The sequence below is a fragment of the Rhinoraja longicauda genome, chromosome 3 (assembly GCF_053455715.1).
Source record: "Rhinoraja longicauda isolate Sanriku21f chromosome 3, sRhiLon1.1, whole genome shotgun sequence".
Classification (NCBI taxonomy): domain Eukaryota; kingdom Metazoa; phylum Chordata; class Chondrichthyes; order Rajiformes; family Arhynchobatidae; genus Rhinoraja; species Rhinoraja longicauda.
In genome coordinates, this window is record NC_135955.1 from 19,290,322 (window position 1) to 19,311,872 (window position 21,551).

Here is a 21,551-nt window from a genome sequence, read left to right on the forward strand (position 1 = left end):
ACGTACACCCCCAGATTCAGGAACAGTTTCTTCCCAGCTGTTATCAGGCAACTGAACCATCCTACCACAACCAGAGAGCAGTCCCGAACTACTGTCTACCTCATGAGGACACTGGGACTATCTTTGATCGGACTTCACTGGTTTTACCTTGACTAAACGTTATTCCCTTATGTGTCAGTACACTGTGAATGGCTAGATGGTAATCATACGTAGGAAGGAACTGCAGATGCTGGTTTACACCGAAGATAGACACAAAATGCTGGAGTAACTCAGCAGGCAAGGTAGCATCTCAGGATAGAAGGAATGGGGAACTTTACAGGTCGAGACCCCCTTCTTCAGACTGAGCAATCATGTATTGTCTTTCCACTGGCTGGTTAGCATGCAACAAACGTTTTCCTCTGTTCCTCGGTACACGTGTCAATAAACTAAACTGAACTGTGCTCGTTTTTGTTAAAAAGTACGTCCAAGATTTTACACTGTGAAATCCCAGCTCAATTGCCAGTTGTAAGGATTAGTGACTGCAAATTTGTCACTCTTGAGCCCTGAGCTGCGTAGAGTGACTGTTTAATATACAGTGATTCGCATTAGCTCTGCAACATAAAAATGAAAAGTCTTTTCACGATGAAAGATTATGTTGCCATCCTGAGGAACTCTTTTTAAGTTTTAAGATCCAAGATCAATTTCTGGAAATGCTAACGAGAAAAAAAAAGAAATTTCTTGCAGCAAGAAGGAAGATGGTGAAAAACACAGCTCTTTAATGATGGGGGAAAGTGGAGTATATCTGCAAGGAATTTACTGTTAAAATTATTAGCCAAAGAGAATTTTTAGATTTTGCAGAAGTCCCCTGCTGGGTTTTGCTGCAGCCTAATGGTGTTAGACTTTGAGTTTAATGAAATTTAATATAGTTAAAGGAATTGGTTAGTTAATTTCTTTTTATCTGGAGTGCTTGCGGGTGTTGGGACTAATGAGTGTCCTTTGCCCTTAGTGAGCAAAAAAAGCAGAGTGAATGCAAGAGGCTGTCTGAAAGGAATATGTAACTTGTGATGATACCTTGAATACTTATGAATTATGAAACATGGATAATGTGGAACTTTGCCCATAATTATTTATTTACTTGCTGTAAATGCAAAAAAAATAAAAGTGCCAGCGTTGTTTGCATTGAATTTGAGGTCATCCTGTTGCAAGACAAAGTGGAATGAAGGATGCATGTCTATTTTGAAATAACCTGAGAAGAACTTAAAAGAAATAGTGGAGAGCATGTGAATGAGGAGCTTTTTGACGTGCTTCCCGGAGAATGCTCCAGCGTGAATTCTTGCCAGCAGTGAGAGAAGACCAGAGATGCAACTGTGGGAGCATGCATGCACAACAGTTGATTATTCCAATCTTATAAACTCGTCATAGTAGTTTCCATAAATTAGAGGGGTTGATTGTTGTCAGATTCTCTGATCTGTATTTGTAGTGAGCACAGCTCTGATCTGGGAATATTTTTTGTAAAATTTGTGTTTTAGTCTTTCCCTTCAATTAAAATGGCTGATTCCAGAAACATATAAATTGGTGTGATTTGCTGCAAGAGCATTCAAGTCGTGTATTTTCTTTAAAATAGGGTGTGATTTGTAGTTTGACAGTGTGTGTCCTGTTGCTGCTTTGTTTGTAGCTTACCTCCAAAGATAGATAGTGGTTCCATTCTTCAGAATTACCACTGTTCATGTGACTTCTGAAATAACTAAACAATAATACAAATGTAACATCTGCTGTTTTTGTTTAATATTCATTTTGGAACCTATTTTTTTTGTTAAGAAAGCAATTCCAACTTGAGATGAGCATTTTGCCGTTTGAGTAGTTTTGGGGAGAAGTGACACTCTTTGGTATCTTATTTAATACCGACACCGAACAAGACCTTCAGTCGCTCACATCAGAAAAACAAAAAACTGAAAATGCTGGAAATCTGAAATAGAAACAATTAGTACTGGAACACTCAACAGCGAGGCAGCATACATGGGAGCACTTCTAAAATCAGTTCCTGTGAGATTGCTTGACAGTAATTATGACTGATCCTGTGGTTAAGAATTCACTCTTGCTTGAATAAACCCCGATATTTATCTGGTGGCTTTAGTGAGTATCAAGTGGGTATATTATAACTTCATGTCCACCACCCATTTCAGTGATGTCATGGAGAGGTACTGGCATATCATGTTATTGGAGAGGAGAACAACTTGGACACAACTTCCAAGTTTCTTATTTTCACTGCATACATTCAGATATGAAAAGTTGTGGAGCATTTGAAGGATTTTTTTCTTATTTAGAAAACAGTACTAATTACTCTCAAAAATGAAAATATCGCAGGTGTGGGAAGTCTGAAATTAAAAAATATATATTGGAAATATTCCATGGATCAAGCAGCATTTGCGGAGAGAGACACAGTTAATGTTTCACCATGATAAACTCTCATCAGAACTGCAGTTGAAATGTAGTTTTGGCAAAAACTTAAAGCAAAGGGGAGGCCATTTAAAATTGAGGTGAGAAGAAACTTTTCACCCCGAAAGTTGCGAATTTGTGGAATTCTCAGCCACAGAAGGCAATGGAGGCCAATTCACTGGATGAATTTAAAAGAGAGTTAGATGGAGCTCAGGGGCTAGTGGGATCAAGGGATATGGGGAGAAGGCCGGCACGGGTTACTGATTGTGGAGGATCAGCCATGATCGCAATGGCCAAATGGCCTCCTCCTGCACCTATTTTCTATGTTTCTATGATAGGGCACTTTTGCCTGGGGCTTTTAAGGAAGATTGATTTTATTTGGCTTAAATATTGAATCACAATGCTGACTATTGTCCGACAAGTTAGAATCTTGTTTCCCCATTGGCTAATGTACTTGAAGTTCGATCATTTTAATGAAAATTTTAACTGCATCTATTGTTATTCCAACATGTATGTTGCAAAAACATGAAGCAGACTAGTTATATGTCACAGGATAGTTAATGAATTTGAAACTGTTTAACTGATAATTGGTTGGAGATAGGAAAAGTACCTCCAATGATTTCTCCACAAAATCCTACATGTTTACTGGTTGGATAATCAAATCCATGTCAGTGTTTTCTTCTTGGTCAGCATGCAAAGGTTTAGACCAAAGGTTTCATTGGCGATGTCCTCATTCTTTAGGAAGCGGGGGTTCCCCTCTTCCATTATGGACGAGGCTCTCACTAGGGTCCCCTCAATATCCTGCAGCTCTGCACTTGCTCCCCCTCCCCCCATTCGTAACAAGGACAGAGTCCCCCTTGTCCTCACCTTCCATCCCATCAGCTATCGCATACAGCATATAATCCTCCAACATTTTCGCCACCTCCAACGGGATCCCACCACTGGCCACATCTTCCCATCTCCACCCCTTTCTGCTTTCCGCAGAGACCGTTCCCTCCGCAACTCCCTGGTCAGCTCGTCCCTTCCCACCCAAACCACTCTCTCCCCAGGTGCATTCCCCTGCATCTGCTGGAGATGCAACACCTGTCCCTTTACCTCCCCCCCTTGACTCCATCCAAGGACCCCAAAAGTCTTTCCAGGTGAGGCTGAGGTTCACTTGCACCTCCTCCAACCTCATCTACTGTATCCGCTGTTCCAGGTGTCAACTCTTGTACATCGGCGAGACCAAGTGCAGGCTCGGCGATCATTTCGCTGAATACCCCCCCTCAGTCTGTCTCAACCTACCTGATCTCCCGGTTGCTCAGCACTTTAACACCCCCTCACATTCCCAATCTGACCTTTCTGTCCTGAGCCTCCTCCATTGTTAGAGTGAGGCCCAGCACAAATTGGAGTAACAGCACCTCATATTTCGTTTGGGTAGCTTGCACCCCAGCGGTATGAACATTGACTTCTCTAACTGCAAATAGCCCTTGCTTTCCCTCTATCTCCATCCCCTTCCCAGTTCTCCAACCAGTCTTACTGTCTACATTCTATCTCTGTCCTGCCCACTCCCCTGACATCAGTCTGAAGAAGTGTCTCGACCCGAAACGTCACCTTTCCAGAGATGCTGCCTGTCCCGCTGAGTTACTCCACCATTTTGTGTCGACCTTCGATTCAAATCAGCACCTGTAGTTCTTTCCCATGCAAAGGTTTCGACCCTGGTTGTATTTATTTGGCTACATTGGTCAGGCTACGTTGTTTGCATGCCCATCACGAGATTGCTGAAAAGGACATGAATTTCCAGGCTCTAAGTTGGGAAGAGATTACCAAGGGGAGAGAAGAAGGATTCAAGCATGTGTTGAAAGACTCCTTGAAGAAATGTGACGTCACATTGATCCCTTGTAGCTTCTGGCCCATGACTGCTTAAAGTGGAGTGGGAACTGATGTGATCGCTTCACAAACTTTGAGTCTCGCATTGAGAGCACGTAGAGACTGCGTAAGTACCGGAAAAAGTGTACCACCGAACAAAACACCCACCTGCTCCTTCCATCTGTGATCACCTGCTCCATCTGCAGAAAGGACTGGCTCCCACGTTGGCTTTTATTTTTCCACCTCTGAGCTGAAAAAATCCAGATGGAAGCAGGTTAACCTTAATCCCAAGAAACTATCCAAGAACCTTGCAGGTGCCCAAATCTCCATGTGCATTATTTTACATCTCTGCTCTGCCCATCAGTTATGTCAGGTTTAAGAAAGTAGTATAAGGCAAGGCTTATGAGGAATACACCGATGAGCCAAAACATTATAACCTGATGAGCCAAAACATTATGCCCACCTAATGTGCTATTGGTCCTCCCTGTGCAGCCCCATACGTAGCAGGGTGCAATGCACTGTGTATTGTGACACATTCCTCCCACGACCACCATTAACATTTTCTGTGACGTGCCACAGTAGACCTTCTGTCGGTTTGGACCAGACGGGATAGCCTTTGTTGCCCTAGCGCATCAATGAGCCTGGGGCGCCCAACTCACGTGAATAGGATAAGTTAAAGGTATATGGGCCAAACACAGGAACTCATGTAGATGGCATATGTCAGTTGGCTGGGTAGCTTCGGCTGAAGGGCTTGTTTCTACACTGGATGACTCTATAAGGACTTGGAGGTCAGCAAGATCAGTGTGGAGAATACAAATATGCTAAGGTAGTTTGAGATTGAGAAGGAGGTGGTGCTTAGGCTCTTAAAGAACATTAATGTGGAAAAGTCCCCAGGGCCTGTTGGGATCTATTCCAGGTTATTGAGGGAGGCAAGAGAGGAGATTGCTGGGCCTTGATGAGGATCTTTGCTTCTTCTCTACCTGCAGACGGTGTCCTGGAGGACTGGAGAGTGGCCAGTGTTGTTCCTTTATTTTAAAAAAGGAAGTACAAGGAATCCAGGGAACTATTGGTCAATGGTAGGAAAACTGTTTGAGAAAGTTCTTCAAGATAGGATTTATTCCCATTTGGAAGGGAATGGGTTAAATAGGGATAGCCAGCACAGCTTTGTACGTGGCAGGTTGTGTCTCACTAACTTATTTTTTGAGGCGGTAGCAAAGGAGATTGATGAATGTAGGACGGTGAACGTTGTATACATGGATATCATATCATATCATATATATACAGCCGGAAACAGGCCTTTTTTTCGGCCCACCAAGTCCGTGCCGCCCAGCGATCCCCGTACATTAACACTATCCTACACCCACTAGGGACAATTTTTACATTTACCCAGCCAATTAACCTACATACCTGTACGTCTTTGGATACATGGTAAGGCTTTTGATAAAGTCCCTGAGGATTGGCTGATCCAGAAGATTAATATGCAGGACATTTACGATGACCTGGTCGTATGGCTTCGGAACTGGTTTATTCTTAGAATACAGAGGGTTGTGGTGGAAGGTAGATATTCTGGCTGGAGGCCTGTGACCAGTGGAGTTCCACAGAGATCTGTGCTGGAACCTCTGGTATTTGAGATATATATAAATGACTTGGATATGAATGTGGGTGGGTTGATGAGTAAGTTTACTGACAACACCAAAATTGGAGAAGTTGCCGACAGTGAGGAAAGCTCACAGAAGGTACAGTGGGAGATAGATCAGCCTGTGAAATGGGTGGTGAAATGGCAGATGGAGTTTAATCCAAGCAAGTGCAAGGCGTTGAACTTTGGAAGGTTAAATGTAAGGAGTGGCAAGACCCTTAACAGCATTGCCGTGCAGAGTGTTCTTGGAGTCCAAGGGCACAGCCCACTGAAGGTGGCAGTACAAGTAGATAGGGTGGCAAAGAAGGCATGTGGCATGCTTACCTTCATTGCTATGGGCACTGAATATAAGAGTCAGGAAGTCTGATGCAGCTCGATATGACTTTAATTAGGCCGCATTAGGAACCCATTGCCAGGGATGATGGTGGAGGCAGATACGATAGTGGGATTTAAGAGGCTTTTGGATAGATTCATGGAAAAGCAGGCACAAGAAGGCATGTGAAGGCAGCTGGGCCTCATGTTCGACACTAACATTGTGGGCCGATGGGCCCATTCCTGTGCTGTACTGTTCTATGTTGTATTAATGGTGCAATGCTCTCCTTAATCAATAAAGCAACTCCCCCTCCTCTTCTACCCCTCCTTTATCCAACCTGTAGCACCTATAAATTGGAACATTAACCTGCCAGTCCTGTTCCTCCCTTAGCCAGGTTTCGGTAATGGCTATAATGTCACAGTCCCCTGTACCAAATCATGCTCTGAGTTAATTGCTTTATTTGTCAGGCCTCTTGCGTTGAAATAAAAGCAATGTTTGAATCAGAGAGTAACTATTTCAATGCAAATTAATGAACACACTTTCAAAGCAATTACAAAGAATAACTAAAACATTTCCCCTTTCTGTATGAACATGATGGGAAGGGATGAAGCATTAATAGTGAATTGAAACAGTTGGTTTTCTGAGAATTCTAGTGATGTGTTCTCAACTACATATTCCCATTATTTCTTTACACACTCTTATTGAAGTGTGTATGGAATAAATGGTATCTGGTAATCTCTGCTGTTCATCCACTTTCTCTGCCATGGTTGTAATAGCATAATGGCAGGTCAGTGAAGGCCAAGATAAGTTTGCATCTCTTGAGATTGGATGTTATATTTTGTCCAAGGTAACATTTTCCTAAAAGCTCGAACTACTAATGCAGTAAAGTCCTTTCGACCTCACCTTTGTCGAACACATTAAATATTGTTTAATGGCAGTTCATGCGCTGGCATATTGTATTTTACTCAAAAAAAACTTCCTACTAAAGGAACGACACCAAATGTTTTGTAGTGCAACCCTTCGTACAAGAAATTTCTTGGAGTGTACAATAAAACTTCAATAACCTGGGGACTTTGGTGGTGCTGGACTCGCAGTTATTTGAACTATTCCAAGTTATTCCTTTTAATATCCAAACACACATTTATTTCACTTTTTCCACATGTTACACATTTGTGTAATTGATTTTCTAGTGAAACCAGTAAGTTTAAAGGGAGCGGGAAATATCTATATACTAAAACTCTCGTTTGTTTGTTTGTTCCTGAACTACAGCCAAAACGGTACACGATAGCGTGACAATTTTAGGCCCACCTTACTCACCGTCATCCCTTTGGTGCTAATGGAAGAAGTTTCATTGAAATCGGTGTTATATTTTTTAAGTTATTCACATTTTAAAGTTTAAATCTATCTCCGGGGGAGGGAGGAGGGAGGATAAGGGGGGTTGAGGGCGATGGAGAGGGCAGGGAGGGGGACGGGAGTGGGGGAGAGCGGATGGGGCAGGAGAGGTTTGGGCCCAACGGGTCCACTTGGTCTAGTAAATACATAAATCTGAGGGAGTAAATAAAATGGAGCATTAAGGTTTGTTTTTTGAGGGATAGAACTGAAGAGTAGAAAAGCTTTGCTGAACTGATTGAATCTTGGTTAGACCACATTTCAAACACTTACATTAGAATAATTTACAGTAGACAGTTAACTTATCAGCATATGTGTACGAAAGAATACAGATGCTGGTTTATACCTAATTAGAGGCAAAATGCTGGAGTAACTCAATGGGTCAGTCAGCATCTCTGGAGAAAAGGAATAGATGACGTTTTGGATTGGAACCCCTCTTCTAATCTATCCGCATATCTTTGGGATGATTCAGGAACACTGGGAGATGCCCAGGACACATGTGTAAATTCCATTTGGCCACTGCCATGGCTGACGGGCAACAACACTGTGCCCGCTGTGTCATTCTACCGGGTGATGCCAACCATCAGTGTTGTCATTGTGGAGCTTGTGTTAATTGGTTTGTATGAATTATCTTGTGTAGATGGGTGGTAGGGAAATCAGAGAGTGTAAGGCTTGGATTAGTTTATTACCATATACATCAATGTGCACTGAATTTCCTTGTTCGCAATAAGCTAATTGTGTACATAGCGTACATGGTAATGATATACTTGATAACAAATAATGCATAACAGGGAAATAAACGTGATCATTGGAATTGCTCAGGAAGTTTGCGTAGAAATTGGTACGGTGAGTGGCCTATGTCAAAAATTAAAATGGCAAAATTATAGTCACTAATAAATCCAGTTGGTATTTCAAGGAAAGCTTATTTTTTTAAACCTCGGAAGTGATAAAAATAATTTTCTACCACATTGAATGCTTGGGATGAATAGCAGAGATACATTTAAGGGAGGGTGACTGGTTCTGGTACTTTCATGTCTCACATTATCATTTTTACGGGGAAATGGGATGGGAAGAGATCCAAATCGTTTTTTTGCTTGGTTCTTATTCATATTAATTTCTGACGGTACAAACAGGGTTTACTAGAAGGAGTTGAAGTTGCTCATAAATTGATTTCTGCTTTCTTAACTCATAATTTGAACTTCTGAAAGAAGCTGGATTGGCTGAGGTTGCAATCTGCCTTGGACAAGTGAGAGAAAGGAACAGAAAGATATGATAGTTGGGGGTGGGAGGGAGAGCAAATTAAGTGGATTGGGAAGAAGCTTGAATGGGCCATAATTGTCAAAATACCAACTGGATTTATTAGTGACTATAATTTTGCCATTTTTATTTTTGACATAGCGGGAGGCCACTTACCGTACCAATTTCTACGCAAACTTCCTGAGCAATTCCAATGATCACGTTTATTTGTCAACTTTGGTTGACAAATTGTATTGTATATTTTAAGTAATTTTGTGTATTATGCCATTCATAAAATGTTGCTTTTAGATAGGTTTCATTTTTTTGTTGCCATCAACTGCCATCATTAATTGCATAATGTTATGTTTTTATATCATTGTTTAATATCATATATATAACAATCAGCATTGTTAACATTCTGATTAGCAATTAAGTAAAAGCAATCAAAGTAGATTTTTATAAATACAACTGGTGCAAAAAATGTCAGCTATGGCTCTTAGTGATAAATCAACTAAGCATTGTTCCATTGGGGAATATCTCACCAACTCCAGCGTTCTCTGGTGCCTATATTTGACAGGATCATCATTATTCGCTTTGCCACAAAATTCATTCAAAGTACTTTTGTTTGTCGAAAATGTGAGTTGTAGAAAGAAGCTATACTTGAGATTGCCAGTAATCAGCCTTTGGTTTCTTTTGTTGCAGTATGAACCTGAGAGAGGAGCTGGATCAGCTGAGAGTGCAGTCTGCCGTGGACAAAGCCACTATTCAAGAATTGACCATGTGCCTGCAGCAGGAACGAGAAGGTGGGGAGAGCAGAATGAATAGGATGTTATTCAGAACGATGTGAATATCTATATAGTAAAACTCTCGTTTGTTCGCTTGTTCCTGAACTACAGCCAAAACGGTATACGATAGCGTGACAATTTTAGGCTCACCTTATTCACCGTGGTCCCATGGAAGAAGTTTAATTGAAATCAGTGTTATATTTTTTAAGTTATTCACATTTTAAAGTTTTAAAAAACGCGCATGCACAGTTGGGGCTCCGTTGATCTGGTACTTACGTAAGATGGCCGCCGCATCCGCGCGTGCGTAGAACAAACGCATCCGCACTTGTGCAGTTGGGGCCCTGTCTCTTGGGAGCGGGAGAGCCAGGCCTGGTGCCGGGGGAAGCAGCCTGGGCCTGGGCCTGGACGTGACTGAGTAACCGTGAGCCTGAGGTGTGCCAAGGGGAAAGGCGGCAGCAGCAGCAGTGAGGCTGGGCGTTGGTGGAGGTGGAGGCCTGGGCCTGGCGCTGGGCCTGCCTTCGGCTCCCCTGTCCCCCCTTCTCTCCCCACAGCGCCTTCCCCACACCGCCCAGAGTCCAGCGGCTCAGCAACAGTGGGAGAGCCGCCGCCGTCTACCACTGAACATTCCCGCTCCGGGATGAGACAGGACTCAACACCACCCGCGCTCCACCAATGGCGGCCAGGAGGCGGGTTGCTCCCAGGAGGGAGGGGGGAGAGGGGGAGGGGGTGGAGGGAGGAGGGTGGGGGAAGGTAGTGGGGTAAGGGAGGGAGGAGGTGGGGTGTTGGTTGAGGGAGGGGGTGGAGGAGAGGGGGAGGGAGGGGTGGAGGCAGGGAAGGGGGAGGGGAAAGGAGGGGTGGGGGAGTGGGGGAGGAGAGGGTGCTGCACCAATGCAGGAGAGGCAACCCTGGGGGTGAGGGGGGAGGGTGGAAAGGGAGAGGGAGAGGGGGGGGAGAGGGAGTGGAGGGGTGGGGAGCAGGGCCGTCTTAACGCATGGGCCTGATGGGCACATGCCCGGGGGCCCACGAGCATAGGGGCCCCATGCTGATCTGTGTATGTTAAGTGACTTGCAATAAATAAATACTACTTTAAAAATGTAGGTTCAATAAGTGCTTTTTTCGCAACATTTTCGGTCACTAAGTGCTTCTCACAGCGATTTGTAAGTGCTTTTCGCAACAATGTCGCACCCTAAGTCCATCGCTAAGTGCTTTTCGCCGGCACGACAGGTAGGGGCTGGTAGGGAAAGGGGGGTGGGGGAGAGTAACGGTAGCGGCCCCAGTACACTGCTTTGCCCGGGGGCCCATAATGCTGTAAAAACGGCCCTGGAGGGGAGGGGTGGGGGGTGGGGGGGAGAGAGGGGAGTGGTGGTGGAGAGGGTGCTGCACCAATGCAGGAGTGGTTTGGACCCAATGGGTCCACTTGGTTTCGTCTTTAATTGAAATCTGGCCATTGCCTACCACGTGGCATTTAGTTTTCGTTTTTCTCCCTTCTGACGAGCATTTTTGATAATAGGATCCAACAGGGCTTTGGTTTGCCTGGAGCACCGATTGTTTAACAGTGTTAATGAAGTATTTGCAGGCTGTCAGTTAATATTTTAGTATTTTAAAGTATATTTTTAAGACAAATAAGTCAACAGCATATGCCCTGAGCATAAAACCATTGTTTTGATGAAGCAAAAGGATTGATTGAGGCCTCTAAAACTTCAATAATTTGAGACTTAATAGGTAAAATGTTTTTGAGTTTTGGTTTTCATAAGCTTTTATTAGTATTTTCCATTCAAGCAAATTTCCCATTCAAGCAAGTGTTATTAAGAAAATCCACAAAAGAAAAGTCAAGTATTACGATGGCTTAAAATTCCCCAAGAATTATATTTACTGAGGTATCTTTCCTGCAATTTCTGGAGTGATGCAAATTTTTTGCTTTTTTTGAAGTTTTATCAATTAAGGAAAACTATCAAACCAAACAGAGAAAAATGCAAGTTTATTCATGTTGTTAATTTTCTCATTTGATTAGGAAGGTTAAATCATAGGAGGGCAAAAAGGGGACAGGAGGTGGCTTTGGCAGATAATAGTAATGGTAATCCCAACAGATTTTATAAATACATAAAGGGAAAAAAGGTATCCAGAAAGAATGAGTCCCCTCAGTAATCAAAGCAGTCTACTCCGTGTGGAGCCACAGGAGATGGGTGAGATCCTCAATGAATATGTCTCCTCTGTTTTTTACTGTGGCAAAAGACATAAACTTGAGGCAGTCAATGGAAGTGGCCTGAGAGAAATCAGTGTTATGGTCGAGAAGATACTGAACGTCCTGATGCGTATGATGGTAGATATATCTCCTGGGCCTGGTCAGATATATCCAAAGACACTGTGGGAAGCTAGAGAGGAAATTGCAGGTGTCCTAGCTGAGACGTCATTAAATACGAGTGAGCTTCCGGCTGGAGGGTGCCTCTATTTAAGAAGGGTTGCAGGAAAAAGCCTGGGAACCACAGGCCAGTGAACCTAACACCTGTGGTCAGAAAGTTACTAGAGAGTATTCTGAGAGATAAGATATAAGATGCATTTCGATGGACATGGGCTGATTAAGGATAGTCAGCACGGTTTTCTACGTGGGACGTTAAGTCATATGAAACTGATTTTCATTTTGGAGATGTGAGCAAAAAAGTTGATGAGTGCAGAGCTGTGGACATATATATGGATTTCAGCAAGGCATTTGACAAGGTCCCGCATGGTAGGCTGCTCCGGAAGGTTGGATCGCATGGGATCCAAGGAGTGACAACTGAATGGATAGAAAATTGGTTTCATGGAAGGTAGCAGAGGGTGACAGTAGGAGGTTATTTTTCGGACTAGTGGTGTTCCTCAGTGTTCGGTGCTAGGCCTAATTTTGGTTGTCATCCATATCAATGATTTCAATGAGACTGTACAAGGCACGATTAGCAAGTTTGCAGATGACAATAAAGTGGGTGGTATTGTAGATAGGGAAGATGGTTGTCAATAATTATAGCAGGATATTGATCGGTTGGGCAAGTGGACTGAGGAATGGATGATATTATTTCATACAGAAAAATGTGAGGAGTTGCATTTTTGGAAGTCAAACAAGGGCAGGATTTACACAGTGAATGGCGCTGTGGAGTGTTGTAATGCAGAGGGATCTAGGCGTGCAGGTACATAGTTCCTAGAAAGTGGCGTCACAGGTAGATTGGGTGATCAAAAAAGCTTTCGGCACATGGGCCTTCAGTCAGAGTATTGAGTATAGAAGATGTGAGGTTCTGTTACAGTTGTACATAACATTGGTGAGGCCACATTTAGAGTATTGTGTTCAGTTTTGGTCACCAAATTACAGGAAAGATGTTGTCAAGCTGGAAAGGGTGCAGAGAACATTTACGAGGATGTTGCCAGGACTTGAGGGCCTGAGCTATTGGGAAAGGTTGAGCAGGGAAGGACTTTATTCCTTGGAGCAGGGGCAGATGTAGGGTGATATCATAGAGGTGTAAAAAATCATGAGAGGAAGAGATCAGGTAAATGCACAGTCATTTGCTCAGAGTAAGGGAATTGAGAACCAGAGGACATAGATTTACGGTGAGGAGGGAAAGATTTAATCGGAACCTGAGGGGTAACTTTTTTACACTAAGGATGGTCGGTACTAGGAATGAACTGCCAGAAGACATAGTTGAGGCAGGTACCATTGTTTAAGAAGCATTTAAACAGGTACATTGAGAGGAATATGGGCCAAATATGAGTAGGTATGGCTTGGGCCGGGGGCACTCCTAAGGACCTTCTACAACACTGTGGTGGCATCAGCCATTTTCTATGGAGTGGTCTGCTGGAGCAGCAGCATCTCAGCAGCGGAGGGGAAGAGACTTAACAAGCTGATCAGGAAGGCCAGCTCTGTCCTGGGTTGCCCCCTCGACTCAGTACAGGCGATGGGAGAGAGGAGGATGATGGCAAAGATAACATCGCTGCTGGACAACGACTCCCACCCCATGCAGGACACTGTCACTGCACTGAGTGGCTCCTTCAGTGAAGACTCCTTCACCCCAAGTGTGTGAACGAGAGATATCGGAGGTCCTTCCTTCCGCACTACTCCCTCTGCACAACCAGCGCTACTCCCAGCAGACCAGTCAACAGACCAGTTAACAGTAACGGTGAAAAAAAAACCCACAGTAAATGATGACAATTATCCTTATCTTTATTTTTATTTGTAATGAATGTCTCTTGCTATCCACTTTGCTGCTGTAACACTGCAAATTTCTCCGGTGTGGGACAAATAAAGAAATATATATAAACATAGCACAAAAAGTAAGGAAATTTGTGTTTGGTAGATTATTTCTTTGTTGTAACAATGCTTCTTGGCAATAAATCTTATACCGTTGGAAAGCCTGTTTATTTCCCTTTTAAATGGTGCCACATTTGTAAGGAACATGCATTTGTGGGATGAGCAGCAGAGCTGAGTATATAGGTTGCGCCCATGAAAAATTTGCCAAAACTTCTCTGCCAATGCCAAACAGCTTATTCTGCTGTTGCTATTGACTCTTGTTTTGAGCTTCTGGTACCCCCAGGTGCTGACAAGAATGGGATGTCATCCCACAACAGTGTGTGACCAGGCTGGTGACCAGCATGAGGAGGAGGTGCCAGGCTGTTATGGCTGTGTATGGTTCTTCCACACGCTACTGTGGCTCCTGTTTATTAAATGAATAAATTGTTAAATTGCCAATATGTCTTGTTTCTTCAGACTTCAATCATCCAATCCACCAAACAACACCGAACAAGAGTCAATGGCAGAATAAGCTGTTTGGCATTGGCAGAGAAGATTTGGCAGATTTTTCATGGGCGCAACCCACATACTCAGCTCTGCTGCTCATCCCACAAATGCATGTTCCTTACAAATGTGGCACCATTTAAAAGGGAAATAAACAGGCTTTCCAACGGTATAAGATTTATTGCCAAGAAGCATTGTTACAACAAAGAAATAATCTACCAAACACAAATTTCCTTACTTTTTGTGATATGTTTATATATAGTCTTGATGGGGCATGTTGATTGGCGTGGGCAAGTTGAACCGAAGGGCCTGTTTCTATGCTGGATGACTCTATGATTCCCTTTGGTCTCTCAAAATTAAATCAGATTGCATACAACAACTATTTTTTTAGTAGCAAATCATTTATTAAGTAAACTGAAAGAATGTTGACATGAGAAAATTATTTAGAAATACTGCAGCTAACTTAACTTTGTTAGCCTCAAAGTGAAAGACTTACTAAGCTCTAGCTTGTGGTGGATGATAGATGTAAAGTGCACCAAAGTTGAGTTAGATTTAGCTCTTAGGGCTAAGGGAATCATGGGGAAAAAGCCGGAACGGGCTACTGATTTTGGTTATCAGCCATGATCATATTGAATGGCGGTGCTGGCTCAAAGGGCCAAATGGCCTCCTCCTGCACCTGTTTCTATATTTCTATCCCCTGCTACCCTCAGGGGAAGTTGGCAATGGGTATCCTTTCAATTTGCTACCTCCGTAGAAAATAGAGCATAGAACAGTACAGCACAGGAACCAGGACTTTCAACCCACAGTGTCCGTGCCAAATAATAATGCCAGGTTAAACTGGGTATATATTCGCTGGAATTTTGGGATGGGAGGGGATCTTATAGAAACATATAAAATTCATAAGGGATTGGACAGGCTAGATGCAGGAAAATTGTTCCCGATGTTGGGAGAGTCCAGAACCAGGGGTCACAGTTTAAGAATAAGGGGTCGGCCATTTAGGACAGATGAGGAAAAACATTTTCACCCAGAGAGTCGTGAATCTGTGGAATTCTCTGCCACAGAGGGCAGTGGAGGCCGATTCTCTGGATATTTTGAAGAGAGATTTAGATATAGCTCTTTGGGCTAATGGAATCAAGGGATATGGGGAGAAAGCAGGAACGGGGTACTAATTTAGGATGATCAGCCATGATCATATTGAATGATCATATTGCTGGCTCGAAGAGACAAATGGCCCCCCCCATCCGGTCCAAACTCAGATCCAGGGGGGGACAGGGCTTTCTCCATCGCTGCTCCCACCCTCTGGAACTCACTACCCCAAACCGTCAGAGACTCCTCCTCACTCACCACATTCAAAACATCACTGAAGCCTCACCTGTTCAGCACTGCCTTCAACCACTGACCGTCACCTCATCTTCTGTCTCCTTTTTCTGTTCGTTTACTTATTTATCTATTTATTTTCTTCTCTATGTTCTAGTAATCCCTGTAAAGCGCCTTTGAGTGTTTGAAAAGCGCTATATAAATGTAATGCATTATTATTATTATTATTACTCCCACACCTATTTTCTACGTTTTTCTAAGTAACAAAGCAAGCAATGAATTGAATAGTAAGCTCTGGTAGAGAAAGTGACAGTTGTAGGTGTGATTGTTTTTCTAAAAATGATGAAATAGGATATATATTTATTAAATGTACAGCACAGAAATGAGCTCTTTCAGCCGACCTTGTCCATGCCATCTGTGATGTGTATCTATGCTAATCCCATTTACTGGCATTATGCCCGTATCCCTCTTTGCTTTTTCTGCCCGTGTACCTGTCTAAACACCCTTTAAATGTTGTATTTAAATCTGTCTCCAAAGCATCCTCCGGCAACTCATTCCAGATTTTCAGTATGCTCTGTGTGAACAACTTACTCATCAGATTTCCTTTAAAGTTCTCCCCTTTCACCTGAAACCAAAGGCCTCTATTTCTAGACTCCCCTGCCCATAGAAAAAATATTCTGATGATCTCCTTTCTACGCTCCACACATTTTTAATAAACCTATAAAATCACAGCCTTCTTGCATTGGAGCCTATCCAATGTCTTGTTATAACTCAAACGCCCCATTCCAGGCAACATCCTGGTGAATTTCTACACTCTTTCCTTTGCTTCCAGATTCTCCTGGAAGCGGGGCAACCAGAATTATACATAATACTCTACATGCTGTCCCACTAATGTGTTGTACAACTGAAGCGTGGCAGTGTCCTTGTACACCAGTCACTGAAAGTTGGCGTGCTGGTACAGCAGGCAGTGAAGAAAGCTAATGGCATGTTGGCCTTCATAACAGGAGGATTTCAGTATAGGAGGGAAAAGGTTCTTCTGCAGTTGTATAGGGCCATGGTAAGATCACATCTGGAGTATTGTGTATAGTTTTGGTCTCCTAATTTGAGGAAGGACATCCTTGTAATTGAGGCAGTGCAGCGTAGGTTCACAAGATTGATTCCTGGGATGGCGGGACTGTCATATGAGGAAAGATTGAAAAGACTAGGCTTGTATTCACTGGAGTTTAGAAGGATGAGAGGGTATCTTATAGAGACATATAAAATTATAAAAGGACTGGATGCAGGAAAAATGTTCCCAATGTTGGGGGAGTCCAGAACCAGGGGCCACAGTCTTAGAATAAAGGGGAGGCCATTTAAAACTGAGGTGAGAAGGAACTTTTTCACCCAGAGAGTTGTGAATTTGTGCAATTCTCTGCCACAGAGGGCAGTGGAGGCCAAATCACTGGATGAATGTAAGAGAGAGTTAGATAGAGCTCTAGGGGCTCGTGGAATCAAGGGATATGAGGAGAAGTTGGGCACAGGTTACTGATTGTGGATGATCAGCCATGATCACAATGAATAGCGGTGCTGGCTCGAAGGGCCGAATGGCCTCCTCCTGCACCTATTTTCTGTTTCTATCCCTACCTATGAAGGCAAGCATACCAAATAGCTTTTTACTAAAGGATATAATCCAGGTTTTAATTTTAGGAAGTCCAACTTGTGAAAGTCGTTGATTCTTCAGTTGAGAGGGACTGTGGAGCTCCCTTTTCAAAGTTGGGTGCCCGCAGGAATTGATCTCCACCTTGAGTATGCTGTGTGATGGCGTGCAAACAATGATTTTAATAAAAGACCCATTCTCTGTGCAGACTGGCTTCAAGCAACGCTGCATCATGTCCCGTACGTTTTGCACCCTGACCATGAAACGTATTGCACCTTACCTACAACAAACTTCCGACTAAAGTAGAGGTAATCTTCAAGATAAGTAGGAAACTATTCAAGCTATGCCACCTGCACTCCACAATGAAGATCATTGAACTGCCTGTGCACCAGTTTGGATCCCAGGCTCCGAGAAACAGACTACACAGGTTCAAGGTGAGGGGGGAAAGATTTTGTGACATCAAACCTGGGACAATCCCCTGATTCTATGAGCAGCAGTGATCCTGCCCTCCTGTACAGTTCTTCCAGAAAATTCTCCAACTACACTAGTGGAACACGTGAAACAGCAATCCCCCATGCCGATCTTCTCAGCGTTGAGGTCTTAATTGCACTCAGTTGATCCAATGAACAGTCCACATCATTTAGCATACCTGGCACCAGAATCCCAGTATGGGCTCTCTATTTCTAGAGCTGTCACTGCAAGCTTTAACCGAGGGAAAAACTCAATGAAGTTCTTGAAACTCCTGGGAAAAAACCATTGTATCTCCACTGAAGTGAATCCCTAACCCATGATGTTTCAAAATGGAGAAGGAATTTTCAAGTTGGCAGTGAGCACCTTGAGTCTCTTCATTGGGAGCTCAAAGACACCTTGCTGAAACAATGGAAGGAACATAATACATCAAATGCTACCCACCGCCCACACCATCAAGCATCTCCAAATCTACCTATTGCAGTGTCTGCAGGACTTGCATTGATCTAACCAATCAGCCATTATGGGAGAAGAAGCAAGACATTCTTGATTCCATGGAATTGCTAAGACAAATATATTTAACATAGAATTACAAATGTTTACTCATTGAACGGCTGACTTTAATTTGAATCAGTCATATATCACAAGAAGTGCACAAACAATTCATAAAACGCTGTCCAAATCTCACCATTGATAGATTGAGAGTTAAAATTGAGATATAAACAAACTGGTAGAAAACTGGGAATGTCTTAGTGATGCTGACAACAATGACCTTAAGTCCTCAACTGGTTCGCAGGTGCTACCTTTCCCCAAACGGTGCCTTTATGTGACTCTTGTCCGACTCCCCCCACCCGTGGAATTGTCTTCACCGCTTTCTAGAGCATCTCGTATTCCACCTGGGTAGTCTACAACCTTGTGGCATGAGCATTTAATTCTCTAATTTAGATAACCTACTCCATCTTGGTCCCTCTCTCCCTCCTTATCTACCCGAATATTCCCACACATAACCTTCTTTCCCTTAAATACCCTATTTCTTCTCCACCCACTCCATGAGTCTGTTATCCGCATACTCCTTCGTTGTTTCCAGACTCCACTTTCCTTTCCCATCAGATCCTTTCAAAAGTTTCAAAGGTCTTTTATTGTCATGTGTATAATTAAGGTACAGTGATATTCATATTACTGCAATCATCTGCAACCCCTTGGGTTATCTCCATCCATGTCCCAAGCTTGTTTCATTATCTTCCTCTTTTCCCCACCTAACTCCATCCACCAATCCACCCCTCTTACCTGCCTGTGGCATGGCATGCCAATCCACTGTGGCATGCCATCTCTTGGCCCACAATCCTCACATTATACTGGCTATCCCACGCTACATTCTTTCAGTCCAAAAGAAGTATCTCCACCTGAAATGTCGAATGTCCATTTCCGTCCACAGATGCTGTCTGACCCACTGAGTTCCTCACCAGTTTGCCTTTTGCTCTGGACTCGCAGTCTCTTGTGTCAGATGTCCTATGATCGTCAAGGAAGAACTTTACCCAGGATATAGAAACATTTCCTGTTCTTGTGAATAGGTGCATGGGGCCTTCTCTGAATGGAAGGCACTGGTCCCCTGGTCCACTATCTAAAAATGTTGTCAATTACCTCTCACAGCTCTGTGACTACCTTTTGAAAATGTTCTGGTCAGTGAAGTACCAGCAGCTGGGCAAGATAGATCATACATATGCTGCTTCACTTCTGGTCTTTTTAACAAAGGCGTGAACAAAGAAGGGCCCCACCTATGTTTCTCCTCAGCTGTTTAATCCTTAGGAAGTACAAAAACATCCTTCCATTTTTGTTGCTGGAGAATTGTGTCTTTGAAATGTGTTGTCAAATCTTCTAGGCCTGCAGCGAGCAACTGAACACAAGCCATAGCTTGAATCAACAAATTGAGGTCACAAATGCAATAATAAGCAGCGTGTCAGGCAACCAACAGCTTTGATGTGTGGGATTACAGTATCATTTCCTCACATACCTGCTCCAAGTAGAGATGCCTAGATTCTAAATGCTGTTTGTTTTTGTCATTTTTCACCAAAGCAAAGGTTTTGGCCAGCCTTATTGGTGGCAGAAATTGTGCTGATGCGGCTGTTGTGCACAATGCCTTACGACAGTAATGAATGGCTCCTTTACCAAGTTAATCAGATGTCATCACTAATGGGATCTTCAGAGGCAATCTGCTAATCCATTTGCTGTTGGATTTTTCTTCGACAGCATGTATCACTGCAAAATGAAAATTGTCATGACTTATTAAATTATTGTGTTGCTGAATATTTTTATGTAAAAATCTATCTAAAATGTGTTTCTACAGTATATTACATGGATTTATTTAAAAATAGGTGACAAAAGCACTTTGAAACATTGTAGAGTAAAACTGAAAAGTAGGTTTGCTATTAAATGTTCCCATTGTTTCATGCTATTCATTAGGCAAGTATCTAATATGGTAAATTTGTTTCTTAAACTGTTATTCTGTGCCTCTTGCAGCAAACAGACCCGATCCAATGTAGAACTCAGACCTTAAGTTGTTGATATAATGATTGAAGATACAATGTGCTGGAGTAACTCAGCAGGTCAGACAGCATCTCAGGAGAACATGGAGTGGTCTTGTTTCAATTGAGACCATTCTTCACATTGCTTGTAGGAGGGGAAAGAAAGTTGGAAGGAAGGAGGGGCAGGACAAAGTCTGGTAGGAACTAGGTTGATGCAGGTGAGGAGGGTTTTGCCAAAGTGCATGTTAACCTTTGTCTCACCTCGAAGGACTGCTGGTTTCCCTGGATAGAGGTCAGGGAGGAGGTATATGGATCGATGTTACATCTCCTTCGGTTGCAGGGAAAAATACCTGGGAGGAGATGGTTTGAGTGGGAAGGGATGTTTGAACCAAGCAGTTACAAATGGAGCGGTCTCTGCAGAAGGCAGAAAGTGATGGGAATGGGAACTTGTGAATGGTGGTGGGATTCCTGGTCAGATTGAGAAACATTTCAATCAGACAAGCTCCAATATCAGCTGATGAATTGCTTCATTTCACAGGCAGCATCTGAAAACAGATATATTTTAAGAAATCCCATTTTATTCTCTCAATTGCGATTGGCTCCTTGTAAATCAGGAACAAAATAATAAAATACAATTTTAATTTCTTAATGCTTTTCACAGCAAAGAATTTCCCAAAGTGCATCACCAAAAAGAAGGGTAAAGTGCAGTGAGGAGGGTTGTGTGGGTCTGAATTGGCTGAACCAGGACTAAGAATCAAGGCTTCACCATAACGCTGCCTGGATTAGAGAGTTTCATCTGCAAGGAGAGGTTGGATAAACTTGGATTATTTTCATCGAACATTGGAGGTTGAGGGGAGACTTGATTGATGTATATAAAATTATGAAAGACATAGATGGGGCAGACAGTCAAGTTGATCAACACTGCTAAAACTATCGCCAGGTTGATGTTTTCATGACTAGCTGCAGTGCTGGGCATGTTTCTGGTAGTTCTGTATGAACTTAAAGGCAGCTTTAATCAGATACAACAGTAAAGAGAAATTATGGCTCTTGGACTAGATTCACTTAGCTTGAGTCATTCCTTACTCAAAGGAAGATCATTGCGGTTATTGACTGATTGTTTTGAATCTGGTCACCTCAGCAGCAACTCCTGAGAGCAGTTTTCTAGTACCATTCATTTCCAGCTGCTTCATTGATGACGTCCCTTCCATTATGAAGATAGAGATGGGAATGACT

At 43.0% G+C, this 21,551-nt stretch overlaps 1 protein-coding gene across 2 annotated transcripts in view; it reads left to right on the plus strand.

Moving 5' to 3' along the window:
• Nucleotides 1-21,551, plus strand: part of cntln (centlein, centrosomal protein) — a 354,488-nt gene that overhangs the window by 166,889 nt on the left and 166,048 nt on the right. For both annotated transcript variants that reach the window (XM_078396868.1, XM_078396869.1), the window contains exon 14: nucleotides 9,540-9,640. In XM_078396868.1, coding sequence (XP_078252994.1) covers nucleotides 9,540-9,640 — 101 coding nt within the window. The remainder of the gene's footprint in view (nucleotides 1-9,539; nucleotides 9,641-21,551) is intronic.